The 14,174-nt window shown below is 48.5% G+C and overlaps 1 protein-coding gene across 4 annotated transcripts in view; it reads left to right on the top strand.

Annotated features, from left to right (window-relative positions):
* ABHD6 (abhydrolase domain containing 6) overlaps positions 1-10,055 on the top strand; it is a 68,951-nt gene extending 58,896 nt beyond the window's left edge. For all 4 annotated transcript variants that reach the window (XM_010851609.1, XM_010851610.1, XM_010851611.1 and 1 more), the window contains 4 exons: positions 300-457; positions 3,762-3,816; positions 4,090-4,190; positions 8,958-10,055. In XM_010851609.1, the coding sequence (XP_010849911.1) occupies positions 300-457; positions 3,762-3,816; positions 4,090-4,190; positions 8,958-9,134 (491 nt within the window). In that variant the 3' untranslated portion in view covers positions 9,135-10,055. The remainder of the gene's footprint in view (positions 1-299; positions 458-3,761; positions 3,817-4,089; positions 4,191-8,957) is intronic.
* The last annotated feature ends 4,119 nt before the right edge of the window (positions 10,056-14,174 follow it).

The following is a 14,174-nucleotide window of genomic DNA, read 5'->3' as shown; positions in this document are numbered from 1 at the left end:
GCAACTTAAGTGCAGATTCTGATGAAAGAGACTTAGGGGAGGGGCTGAGGTGCTTATGGGCTCCCAGTTTGCGTAGCCAGCCCTTAAGATGTTCTGAAGAAGAAAATTTTTTTCCTATGTTTCTCAAATTGTGGTTTTGACTTTGAGCAAGGATGCCAGTACCAATTAAAAAGAAATCTACCAGTGGAAAGCACCTAAGATACATTAGGTCTGGGCTGATTTTGGAAGTTCTCTATATACAATGGGGTTTGGTAAGAAGGTAGATATATTGCCAAGCTTTTTTGGTTTGAATCCCCCAGGTCTGCAGTACTCAACTGATAACAAATTTGTGCAACGGCTCAAAGAACTGCAGGAGTCGGCCGCCGTAGAGAAGATTCCCTTGATCCCGACCACCCCGAAGGAGATGAGTGAGATGCTGCAGCTCTGCTCCTACGTACGCTTCAAGGTGCCCCAGCAGGTACCGTGGCCTCCACGGCAGTGTGCCTGCCTCTGCCCAGTGCTCAGGTGGCCAGGGCCAGCATCCCCCAACGTTCCCTCCTTGTCCTCAGCTTCCATTCATTCAGCAAGTCCCATGTCTGCGATGTATCCAACACTGTGCTTGGGCACCCTGGGGAAGAAATGAGACAGAAGGCCAGGGGGAGAAGCAGTCAATTAACAAGACAGATAATTTCACACTGTAGTAAGTTTTCTAGAGGAAATGAAGATAGTGCTGTGCTTGAAAACAGAGAGGCAGGAGAAACTTTGATAAGCCTCTGTAAGAAAACAGCCTGAGCAGGGATGCATAAAACAGTCAAGTCCAAGATGCTGGAAGGAGAGGCCAGGGTGACTGGAGCCCAGAGTGTGAGGGAAACAATGGGTTGAGGTGAGGTTGGAATAGTACACAAGGGCTGAATCAAAGATTCTCATTAAAAAAAAAAGTTTCAGGGCCCTTTTAACACCCTTAAGAATTATTGACAACCCCAACGAGCTTCTTTTTATGAAAGCTGTAACTATTGATGTGTACCACATTAGAAATTAAACCCCAGGAGAACTTAAAATACAAGAATACACAAGTACTCATTTCATTAGCTGTCAGAATGGTGACATTATCCATCATTCTGTAGACTCTGAAAATCAGCATGCTTTTGAGAGAATCAAAGTGAAAAAGGCAAGCGACATTTAGTGTTATTATGAAAATTGTGTGATGTCTTATAATCCCAAGAACTGCTTTGAGAACCACTAGGCTGGATCATGTAGAACTTTTAAGAGATTATGGGAAGGAGACTGGAGTTCTTCTAAATACAGTAGGAGAAACACTTAAGAGTTGTAGGGGAACACAGACAGAAACGGAGAAGCCCGTTAGTGTGCTGTGTTACTCCAGGATGAGGGTGTAGACGGCGTAGTAGTAGTGGAGAATGAGATCTGAGAAGCTTTGGAAGGAAGGAGGTAGGACTTACTGGCCAGTGGAAAGTGGAGGATGAGAGAATGTGAGTCACAGGTGACTTCTGATACTTTAGTTGGATAAAGGTAGTGTTTTCTTCCTCCTTTTAAAAATTTTTTTATTATTTTCTGGCCATGCCACGTGGCACGCGGGATTCTCGTTCCCCAGCTAGGGATCAAACTTGTGTTCCATGCAGTGGAGACATGGAGTCTTAACCACTGGACTGCTAGGGAAGTCCCAAGGTTGTGTTTTCTGAGTAGGGGAAGGGGAGGGAGGGTGGGATTGGGGCATCTGCTAAGAGCTCCATTTTGGATGTGTTAAGTTCAAGTTCCCTGAGACACCATCATGTGCAGGGGTCATGTAGACAGTTAGAAATATGAGTGGAGCTGAGGGAAGTCTGGCCTGCGCTGTAAAATGAGAGCCATCAGCCAAGGATGGTATTAAAAGTCATGGGTCTAAATGAGGTCGTGCAGGAGATAGCGTGGGGAACCGAGAGTCCATGAGTGAGACCTCACAACAGCACATTCTCTCACTCTGTCTCAGGAGCTGGATGCTGCCTGGGGTGGGATGGGTCCTCCTGGGAGCTGAGAGAATGGGCTCTGTGCAGAGGTCGTGAACATGACTCATTAATGGATGTGGCCCATCTCTGAGGAAGCATCACAGAATCAGATTCTGTGGCATGTTCTGTCCATGAAGTTCTCTTTTCAGTCATGACTTTACACTGGTCCTCTCTCAGCACTGATCTCTTTCCAGAATAGAGTAACCAAGTAGGGTTTTAGAAAATTCCACGTTTTGAGTTGTCAGAGAAGTGAAGACACTGGGAAAAAAGTAATGCAGATCCCAAAATCTTGCCCTTGTAGTCAGGGAGGAGCCCCTAGGCACTCAGCCTACTGTGTCACGTTGTGTAATGACTGTGTTGGCTGCCTTGCGTCTTCCGTTCCTACCTCAGTAAGAGCAAGGACTGTGTCTTTGGTTGTTCTGTTCCCAGCCTGCAGCAAAGTGCTTGCATGAAATAGGTCCTAGGTATAGAGGGGATGGATCAGTGGACGGGAGGAAGCCTGAACAATGCAGAGATGGAGAATGGATGTATGGGGAGATGCAGGGTACAGGGGTGCATGAACGGATGTGTGTGCATACATCACTGATTTAGGGGTTTAGAGAGATGGATGGCCGAGTGCATGGATGGATGGGAGGGTGTCTAGAAATGGCAGAGACGGAGGATGATGGGTTGGTGGATGGAGGACAGATGGATACATGTGTAGATGTATGCATATGTGATTCAGAGGTGCTGCGTGGGTGGGTGATGGATAGGTGGAGGTCTGCATGAAGCAGGGATGGAGGATGGATGGGTAGCTGCAGGCTAAGTGGACACACGGATGGACATGTGCATGTCTGAATCAGAGATGCAGGATGGATGGTAGGCAGGGGTGCGGAGCAGAGGTGGAGGGTGGATGGGTGAATGCAAGATGGAGAGATGCATGGGTACAGGATGGACAGTAGAACAAAGGAAATATCTGATGCTGAGCACCGTGTTTGGACAGTTTGCCATTGGTCTCACCTCTGGGCTTCCACTTCCAGAATAATCAGATGCTCCAGCGGGTGGGTTTCATCCAGAGCAATTATGACTGGGTCTTCCCACTTCAGTCAGTGTGCAGGACTCCTGAGAGTGTATTGAAGGGGTTCAGTCCATTCCTAGGGAAATGAGAGGAGTGACGGCTGCTAATGTGGCCCTGGGACCCTGCCTCAAGCACCCTGCCTCAAGCACCCTGAGGTGGGGAAGAGGCAGGCCGCGTTCCCTGGCCCCAGCACCTCTCCGGGTGGTCTCCCAGGTCCAGGAGCCCTGGCCGTCGGCATGTGCTGAAGCGCCACAGCCCGCCTGTCACGCAGTGAGCTCAGGACACCGAAAGCCTTCCCAGAACTTCCCCAGTGGTTGGTTTCACTGCTTAAGAGGCCCATCATCCCCGATAGTTAATTTTTTTTTAATAGACCTTGTTTTATATTGGGTATCACTGAGTAATTACTTGATATTATTTTCATTCTGATTATGTCTCAGGATAAGCAGAGAATTCCTCATAGGTGAAGCAGCTTACATGCCACCGGGGTCCTTTGGCTTCACAGTTATTCTCAGAGTTCCTTCCTTATGAGAAAGAAAAAGCCTCTTATGAACCTAAGTCCCCATTACACTGCATGGCCATCAAGGGAATTTGGAGACCAGGCCTTACAAACCTTGACAATGCCCGAAACTGCTGGCCTTTGATTTCCCCTCTTTGTCCCAGACCCTTCTGAGGCCTGAGAATACGAATTCTCCCTCGCCTTCTGACTTTGGGTTATTTATCCCTAGATCCTGCAGGGCCTTGTTGATGTCCGCATCCCTCACAACACCTTCTACCGAAAGCGTAAGTAGCCCTGTGTTGACCTCTGAGCCTGTGACACATCTTATGGGTGGCCTGCTCGTCTTCCTTACATTTCTGAGACTGAGAGTTTTCTGGGACCCCTCAAGAAAGACGCAGTGCCTTAGACTCAAAGACTATATACCCTGTATATATCCTATATATACATAGGGACCCACCAGGGAAGCCCTATATATATACATACACACTATCTAATTCCTGTACTTGGTGGTGTCCACAGCACAGCCCACACTCACTTTATTTTCCTTCCTTACAAAGTGTTTTTGGAAATCGTCAGTGAGAAGTCGAGATACTCCCTCCATCAGAACATGGACAAGATTAAGGTCCCCACGCAGATCATCTGGGGGAAACAAGACCAGGTATGTGGCGTGTCCCTGGGGCTGCCTGTGCCAGTTACACTAGCCTCCAAAGGACAAACTCGTGGTCCTTTATGAAGGGAGCCTGGCTGCTCTCTGATACCAGGGAGAGGTGGCGCACACCTGGTGCCATGTGCCGGCGTTCACAGGGAGTTGAGGGCAGTGACGCTGACCTCTTAAAATGTAAGACAATTTGAAAGCATGTTCGTAAATTATCTTTCTCAAAGCCAGATAGTCACATGGTACAGAAACCTTGAAAGAGTACAGAAAGATGGATAAGAGTACACTCGGTCTCTTTGACATCCTAGATCCCAGTTCCCATTTCTTCAAGGCAGCACTTAACAGTTTGTGTGTGTTTCTTTTAAATTTTCCAAGGCAGCGGTTGGCACACGCTTTCTCTAAAAGGGCCAGATAGTAAATATTTGCAGCTTTGCAGGTGATAAGTTCCTGTTCATCTATTCAGCTCTTCTGTTGTGATGGTGACATGCAGAGCAAATGGCAGGCAGAGCTCCCGGGAGCCTGCAGTCACAAAGCCGGCAGGGGCTGTTGTTTGCCTGTTTCTATTCTAAGCATCTATCAGTGTGCATAAAGAAGTGTTGTGTATAAGATTTTCAAACATGCAGTATATACAGTTTCGCACCTTAATTGCTTCATATATATGAGAAATATGTACCTGGGAAATCATTTAATATCAGCTTGAAGAGATCCACACATTCTAGTGCTTTAAATATTTTATTTTGAAAGAATCTCAAATTTACAGGATAATTGTAAAAGTAGTACAGAGTACTCCTGTATCTGCCTTTACCCAGTTTCATCAGTTTTAACTGCTTGTTCAAAAGCTCACGTGCTATACAATTTACCTTGTTGCCCACCCCATGCGGCCCCGGTGCAGAACGCTTCTGTCATCCTGTAGGTTCTCTCTTGCCCACTTGCAGTTCATCTCCATTCCTGCCCCAGCACTGTTCAACCACTGACCTGCTTTCTGTTTCTGAAGTCTTGTCTAGAATTTAGTTATCTAAAATTTTCATAAAATGATATTTTACAGTGGTGGTCTTTTGCATCTGGCTTCTTCCACTCAAGCGTGATATTTCTGAGGTTCATCCATATCGTCGCCTATGCCAACAGTTTGTTCCTTTCTATTGCTGAGTGTCATTCCATGATACGTGCCACATCTCACTTATTACCAACTTTTTAACATTTACCGCCTCATCTAGGCAGGTCTAGAAATACGTGTTTTGGAGCCATTTGGAGTGAGCTGCTTACGTCATGTCCCTTTACCTCCAGTGCTTCAGGGGGTATTTACTGCACCCAGAATATTATCTCACATGATCGCAGGACATTGTCACACCTGGGACATGTAACATTGATGACATAGCTTTTAACTAACGTACAGTCCATATTTCAAACGGATTCCTTGTTCCAGTGACGTCCTTCATAGAGTGCTCCTCCTCCTGCCCCTGTAGCCAGGATCACATGCTGCGTATTTTGTCTTTCTAGTTTCCTTTTATATAAAATGATGCCCACTTTCTGCCTTTATCCTTCATGACACTGAGATATTTGAAGAGTGTGGGCCAGTTATTTTACAAAATGTTCCTCGGTTTGAGTTGGTTGGCTGTTTCCTCATGATTAAATTCGGGATACATATCCCTGGCCAGAATATCTCATGGGTAGCAAGACTTCACATCCTCAGAAGGAGAATGTCTTTCCTTCAGTGGTGGGAATTTTTAAAACTTTTATTTATTTTGGGGGCTGCACTGTATGGCATGTGAGATCTTAGTTCCTCAACCAGGGATTGAAACGGTGCCCTAGGCAGTGGAAGCCTCTTAACCTCTGGCCTGCCTGGGACATCCCAGTGATGGGAATTTTGATTGATTGTGACATCTGATTTCTTCATTATAGACATTATTTCTCCGCTTGCAACTAATAAGCAGTCTGCAGGGAGGCACTTTGAGACCATGTGGGTATCCTGGTCCTCATCAAACATTTCCCTCTAGATTTACCATCTGTGAATGGTTGTTGCCCAAAACAAAATTGTATGTTCTTTTTGGGAGCTGCATAGTACTCCATTACCTGCTGCATTAGTGCCCTGTTGATGGTCACTTAGGTCATTTTCAGTTTTTTGCCGTTAAACCACACCTTGATGTGCACCATTATACATGTGTGTTTGCAGTGTGAGAGCGTATCTGAGGGTCAGTTCTTGGATGTGGAATAGCTTGATCTAAGCTTTGTGCATTTTAAAATGCTGACAGGCTCTTTGACAGGCTTTGTCAGATGGCTCTGTTAGTTTGCTAGGCCTGCTGGAACCAAGTACCACAAATTGGGAGGCTTAAACAACACAGTTACGTTGGCTCCCAGTTCTGGCATGCAGATACACTGGGGGCTTTCCTGGTGGCTCAGATGGTATAGAATCTGCCTGCAATGCAGGAGAGCTGGGTTCAACCCCTGGGTCGGGTAGATCCCCTGGGAAGGAAACAGCAACCCACTCCAGTATTCTTGCCTGGAGAACTCCAGGGACAGAGGAGCCTGGTGGGCTACAGTCCGTGGGGTCACAAAGAGTTGGACATGACTGAGCGACTAACACTGTGACACCGGTTCTGGAGACTATGATCCAAGACCCAGGCCTCAGCAGACTGGTTCCTTGTGGGAGCTGGGAAGCAGAGCCTGTTCCCTGGCTTTGCCTGAGCGCCTGGGGGTTTGCTGGTGAACTTTGGTGTCCCGTGCCTTGTAGACGCCTCACCCTGGCCTCTGCCTCCATCTTCGCATGATGTCGTCCTGGTGCCTGTGCATCTCTGTGTTGAAACCTCTCATTTTTGTAAGACGCCAGTTATGATAGATTAGGGGTCCACATGCTAGATTAGGAGTTCAGCCTGCTCCAGAATGATGTCATCCTAACTAATTACATCCACGATGACCCTGTTTCCCAGTAAAGTCACATTTTGTTAGAACTTGAACATATGAATTTGGGGAGGGGGCACAATCCATCCATAATAAACCTGCCAATGAAATACTGATTTATACTTAATAAACTCCTTTTTTGTCTTCAGCCGTTCTTTAGAAATCATATCTTACTGAATGTTCTTGAAAAGTTTAAAACAAGAGGTGGTGGTGGGAAATGGAGCCTTTATAAGGCCCGCAGGCAGACAGAATTACACCATCTGTCAAAGGGTATCTGGTCGTCTCACGCTGTTGACCATCGTGAGAAGGGAAATGGGAGCAAAGCTGTCCCTGTTGAGAGAGCGCCCCTGTGGACGCTGAGGTGAAAGCCACCACTGTGAGCCCTGGGCAGACTGCACATGCCCATCGCATGTGTGGTGTGAGCAGAGGCAGGAAGTCAGGCTGCACCTCAACTGTCCTTGACTGTGGGAGGCCCAGGAGAGGAGACTGGGGAGAAGCCAGGTGTGCCCCGGCACAGGGGGCAGGAGGGGCAGAGGCACCGGTGTGCAGCCATCTCAACATCAGCCAGGCGCCCGAGAATGCCCAGCGCGGGAACCAGGGCGTCAGGAGCAGGGAGGACTCATCTGCCCCCTTCACAGCAGCCAAGGGACTCTGTGGACGCCTGAGCGGAGACGCGTGACTCAGGTGGGGCCAGGAGGCGGTTAGTCAGTCAGAAACCAGAGCTGGGACAGTGACGGCCTTGCTTCATCTCAGATCCCCAAGGTGACCTGGGCTCTCAGGGACCAGCAGGGAGAGGCGAGATCGCGTCATGCTCCCCGTCAGCTGTTCCTTCCTGTGTTTTCTCAGCCCGGGGTGCCCTGCGCTCTGCTCACCCCACTTCCTGGTGGGCAGCAAATCTTGGTATTACCAGTCTGGGTTGGGGAGAATAAAGCTCAAAAGCAGACAGTGCTCAAATTTGTTGGGATTTTACTTTTAGCGTTAAGGCCAGAGCGAAGGGGCCGCCTTCTCTGGTCTGGGGGGTGGTGAGGTGAAGGTGAAAGCGGTGAAGCGAAGGGGTGAATATAAATCTGACCCTGAAGGAGAAGAAAGTCAGTTAACTGAGTTGGTAATAGCAAGATGTAACCCAGGTGGAAATGAAAGGGAGTTTGAAAACCTGGGAAAGTGGTGTGCTTCACTTGGGAAAAGCACTGGCTGTTATTCACACACTTCAGGGTCTGAGGTCACGCAGCTTGGGGATCCCCTGAGGGCCTTCAGGAGCTAGTCCTCTGGCTTGTGATAATTCGTGTCTGCCTCTTGCATCTGTCCTGTGTGGCCTCCTCACAGCTTGGCCTTCCCTGGACCAGCTGCAGGGTGCATTCTCCTGGCCCAGCCCGATCACGTCCCTGTCCTTAATACAGCCCCAAGGCTCCCCACCGCCCTCAGACTGAGACCCGACTCCCAGCACGGCCAGATGTACTCCCCGCTCACACGGCTGTCCCTTGCACGCACCATCCTCCCACCCTTGTGCGGGTCCCTCTTCCACGATCCCCCTCCCTTGTGGCTTCTCAGCTCCCAGGATCCTCCCCCATCAGAGTCTTTACCACCTCGCGCTGCTCTTGTCTGCTTTCCAGTCTGGCTTCCCCACCACACCAGGGCATCCTCAGGGCAGGGCCTGTGTTTCCAGCACAGTAACCCTGCAGCAGCACACCTCCTGCCACCGAGCTGCAGAGTAAAACGTGAGGCACGTGGTTACTTCCATCAGACAGCTACAGGCCCCAACACCGGAGTGACTTGGTTCAAAAAATCACCCCTGCCAGGCCTGGACGGGAGTTCTGTCCACGGAGTGCGTTCGGGCACCTGAACCCTTTCCATCTAGTTTCCTCTCTTGTCCTGCAGGTGCTCGATGTGTCCGGGGCAGACATGTTGGCCAAGTCAATCGCCAACTCCCAGGTGGAGCTCCTGGAAAACTGTGGGCACTCAGTGGTGATGGAGAGGCCCAGGAAGACAGCCAAGCTCCTTGTCGACTTCTTGGCTTCTGTACACAGCACAGAGAACAGCAAGAAGCTGGACTGAGGCCCCGGCCGCAGCCTGAGCTCCACACCCAGCCTCCACTCCTGTCTCTAGAACCTGATGCGGCCACCACTTCTCAGGGACCCTGCCCTAAATGCAGAGGGAGCACCCCAGTCCCTGAGGAAGCCAGCCCCCGTTCCAGCCCTGGTCTCTATAGATCCACAGAGCCTCAGGGGCTATGAAGAAATCTCCAAGATGTTTTTTCACAAAATGCAAATTCACATGGAACAACAAAAGAAAACCCATCCATGAAATCTACTCAGAAGTCCTCACGTTCCTGCTGCAGAGCGGCCACATTGGACCACTGGGGACATCTCCTTTAAGATGTTCCTCACAGACTGAGATTCCAGGTGTTTCTGTTGCTTCCAACATTCTCCCGGGCGTAGTTAGTGGCTGTTTTAGGGGCATTAGCCCCCCTTCACCAAGCCCTTGTTTATGTCTGATTTAAGTTTTGCGTCCCATGTGTGATTGCCCCCGTCAGCTGCAGGACCGTGGAGGAGCACGGCAGGCTGGAGGAAGTACACGCGCAGAAGACACGGTCTGCCTCAGCCAGCTTGCAGAGCAGCAGGAGCACAGGGGGCTGATCTGACCGGCACCCTGTGTCACATGATGTCCCCCGTGATCCTGGGTGGTGCGGTACAAAGAACCCTGGCAGGGTGGGTTTCCTGGGAATAATTTATTATTAAAAAAAAAAAAAGACTAATAAAGCAATAATATTCTAGGCATCTATCTAAATAATCAGACTCGGGTTCCACTCCAAAGCACCTCTTTTCTATCTTGCTGTGCTACTGAAAAACCTTCCTTTGGATGTTTGTTAATGAATTCTGTGAATTCTGTGAACAATAATGTAATTGAAAATCTAAACTGCTGTAAAAGTGACCACAATGACATGAAATAAATATAATAAGTCTAGATCAGCAACATGCAAGTGGTTTCTGTTTCTAAGCTCTTAATGAAGTGTAGTGTTGGCAGATTTTCTGTAAACTTTAAAATGTGTTTCTTGTTTGCTTTCTTAAAATTATTTATTTATCTATTTTCGAAGTGTTTTTACTTTTTGTTTAGCTGCTTCAGGTCTCAGTTTCAGCATGCAGAATCTTTTTGGTTGTGGCATGTGAGCTCCTGGTTGCAGCATGTGGGGCTAGTTCCCTGACCAGGGACAGAACACAGGCCCCCTGCGTTGGAATCCAGGAGGCTTAGCCACTGGACCACTGGGGGAATCCCCAAAATGGGTTTTTTAAAGTAAGGCTGTTCTACAGGCATTGGAAGACCTTACTTGCATGAGTTACTGGTTTCATTTCCAGCAATCATGTTTGCAGGTTTTTTATTTTAATATTTATGTGTTTGGCTATGCCAGGTCTCAGTTGTGGCATGTCGAATCTTTAGTTGCGGCGCGCAAACTCTTAGTTGCTGCTTACAAACTCTTAATTGCGGCCTGTGGCATCTAGTTCCCTGACCAGGGAGCCAACATAGGCCCCCTACAGTTGCAGTGCGGAGTCTTAGCCACTTGACCAGCAGGGAAGTCCCGTGTTTGCAATTTTTACTCAGTTGAAATTATACATCCAAAATAAAAGGTAAGGGTCATCAAACTGTTCTTTTGACTCTTCTGTGGCATTTTGAAACCTAAACTCCTCAGAATATTCACTCTTTCAAATCTTTGTACAGAGTCTGAAACCCAGTAGTTCTGGAAATAGAGTGAGAACTTTCTGTGGTGAACATTGTGGTTTAAATTGAAATTCAGGGCTTGGTCTGATTATTTTAATATATCAAGGAAGAGCAGAATACAGATCTTAAAAATAAGAGATGTGAAAATGTGACATCAGACTTGCAGGATGCAGCTAAAGCAGTGCTCACAAGGAAATTTATAGGCTGAAATACAAATACTAGAAAAGAAGAAAGGCTAAACATTAAATAATTTAAACTTCTATCTTAAGAAGCTAGAAAAGAAGTAAATCAAACCCAGTGGGGAGAAAATAGAAGGAAACAGAACAGTGAGAGCAGAAATCAATGAAGCAGAAAAGAAAGTATATATTTGTCATGTTGCTTGTTCCAGTCTCTCATATTCACCAAGAGCTCTGAGCTTAATGAGGTTCCCAGAGAAGTCAGTCACGACAATCACGACAGATATGACTGGGGACAGATGAAGAAGCCCCAGACCTGGGATAAGGTTCCCAGATTATTAGCCCCGGGTGAGGACAGACAGTTTCCTCCTGGGATAAGGATCCCAGATTATTAGCCCTATTAGATGGGTTGAACTAAGCATCACGTCCAGAAGCCACTGCGCTGCACCCTCAGTGGAGCCATCCAGAAAGGGGCACGTGCTGGCCATCACCCTGGAAGGAGAGTAGGCAAGATCTTCAGGACACGGCTCCCGCCTCCTCCTGTCACTAGAAACCGTCACTGGAACCCACTCCCCCTGCAGTAGAAGCGCAGAGTCCTGACTACTGGACCACCAGTAGTCCCTGGAGAGTTCTTTTGTTTGCTTGTTTATTGAATTATTTTTGGCTGTGCTGGGTCTTCGTTGCTGTGAGCGGGTTTTCTCTAGTTGCGCTCAGTGGGGGCTACTCTCTAGTTGCGGTGCGTGGGCTTCTTGCGGTGAGCTTCTCTTGTTGCAGAGCACAGGCTCTAAAGCACAGGCTCGGTGGTTGTGGCACATCAGTTTCGGTGCCCCACAGCATGAGGAATCTTCCTGGACCAGGGATTGAACCCATGTCCCCTGCAGTGGCAGGCAGATTCTTAACCACTTGACCACTAGGGAAGTCCCATGAGAGCTGCTTTTGATAGACCTGCAAAGTGGATTTTCAAGCTTTTCTCTTGACCCTGTAATTGTGGTCCTATGGTGCTAGGAAAATGCAAAATCAGGAAAGCATGTCTCCCTCTTGAGCCCCATTTCCTGCCTTTGTGATTAGGAAGAGCCTGCAGGTTCCTGTGGAGTGTCTTTATTGATGGGTCCGGTGGAGCGTCTTTAATGACAGTCTTAGAAAGAAGGAAGGGGTCACTTATCACAGCCCTGCCTGAAAGACTTCTGGAAGCTTCTGAAATAACAGTGGAAAGCCCCAGGCATCACACGTGGGCTCTTGCCTCACTGCCTGGAGCTGGGTTGTTAATACTGCTGAGGATGGGCCCTCCGGGCAGACATTGAAGAGGCTGAGGGACCAGCAATGTTTAGAACTCAATCCGCCATTAGTCTGGGCTCCTTGTTTGGGCAGAAGTGACACCAGGAGTGACTGGTGCAAGACACTGGATGGGCTGCCTGCCAGTGTCAGTCTTATCTTCTATTTGAGCCCCTGAGATCCTCCTCCTTCCCAGGGAAGCTTACTTGTAGCTTTGTCCAAAGCAAGTCCCTGGAAATTACTGGGAGATCGTAATGTGTGTCAGGCTAGGCTGAATCTTGTAAATTACACAACTGAATCAGGTGAGCGTGCCAGCTGCTACTCTGTGTTTTCCATGCATCACCTTGTCAGACTCTCACATAGCCCTATAAGAGACAAGGGGACACTGTGCTCATTTTACAGCCAAGGAGACCAAGGCTTGGAAGGGTAAAGTGCCTTGCCCAAGGTCACACAGATAACAAGTAAAGGGAAGCCTCTTGGTTTGTGACTGAAGGTGACTTGCAAAAGCAGTGCTTTCACTGGTTCAGACAGGAGCGCTATTGCTTGATTTCCATGGGAGCCTGGAGCCCTGTTGGCTCACCTGGACCAGGCCATTGTGTGGCTGCTTCAGCCACAGATTGCTGAGGCCACACCTTGGGCCCCTGCCGAGGAAGGTGACCTGCCTGTTTATTCAGATAAGTTCGGGATCTGCCATTGCTGAGCTGCCTGTGAGGCTGGAAACCAGCTCACCTGGATTCCAGGATCATGTTGCTAAAGGGCACGTCAAGGTGCCTGCCCTCCTCATTCTAGCCTCTTAATAACTGGAACTTGTGTTACTCGGTCTGTGCAAGGCTCATTTACCTTGCTGGTACCCTCATCCCTCCTCCACACTCTGGAGATAATCAGGATTGTTTGTCCAAAGCAGATTTCTGGGGTGGGGGAGGGATGTTTCTGGTTGCCTCAGAAGTCAGGCCGCTGCTCTTGACTGGTGATCATCTGAGGAGCCGAGGGACTAGACCCCACACTGGTTGGAACTGGAAGGCTGGTTACTCAGGTTCCTGAAACATCACCTGTCCCCTCACCACCACACAATCAGAAAATCACCCACCCTGTAGCCTCCACCCCAAGTGTTGCCTTTAAAAACTTCCCTGGGAGCCATGGGAGAGTTTGGGTTTTCTGAGCATGAGCACCCTCCTCCTTGCTTGGCCTTTCCGTAAACCCTTCTCTGTTCCACACTCTGACCTTTCAGTGGGTGTGGCTTCACTGTGCCTCAGGCACACCAACTAGGGTTGACGACAGTAGTAAACCAAGTCTTTTATTAAAAGCAGTCGTTTATTGGGTCTGTTTCAGAAACGTTTGCTAAAATACTCTTTGGCCAGGTTTGGGACCATTTTTAAAGGGTCTCTTGGACTCTGTCTGTTTCCCAAGTTTTTCTGTCTCTCTCTCTTCCCCACCCCTTGTTCCATCTCTTTTTCATTGTTTATCTCATATCTGTCTGCTCCATCACCCACACAAACACTCTCTTAACAGTTGGAAATCTGACTCTTCTGATTCATCTTTCCAATCTTCCAAGGTCACTCCTTGAACCATAGAGACTAGGACTTTCCCATCAGCCACTTCTCCCTCCCCCACTCTCATCCCTCCCAAATTGGATGATGTTCATATAGCCTCTCCATTCTGCCGGGAGCCGGTATATTGCATATTGAGTGCAGCACTTTCCACAGCATCATCTTTCAAGATCTGGAATAGCTCAACTGGAATTCTGTCACTGCCAGGAGCCGGCATGAGGAGCTCCACCCATGACAAAGGTCATGAGGAAGGAGGCTCGGCATACGCAAAGGCGTGATCGAGCCTCAGGAGTCCCCCTGGAAATTCTCCAGCATTTACACCCAAAACCAGAGTCTGCCTACTTTCTGCTTTGTGCCTTCACCTACACCTCTGACTTTACGGGCTG

This window comes from Bison bison, unplaced genomic scaffold (assembly GCF_000754665.1).
Source record: "Bison bison bison isolate TAMUID 2011002044 unplaced genomic scaffold, Bison_UMD1.0 scf7180017864304, whole genome shotgun sequence".
NCBI classification, from domain to species: Eukaryota; Metazoa; Chordata; class Mammalia; order Artiodactyla; family Bovidae; genus Bison; species Bison bison.
The sequence above is the reverse complement of the archived record's forward strand: the minus strand, read 5'-3'. Positions and strand labels throughout refer to the sequence as shown.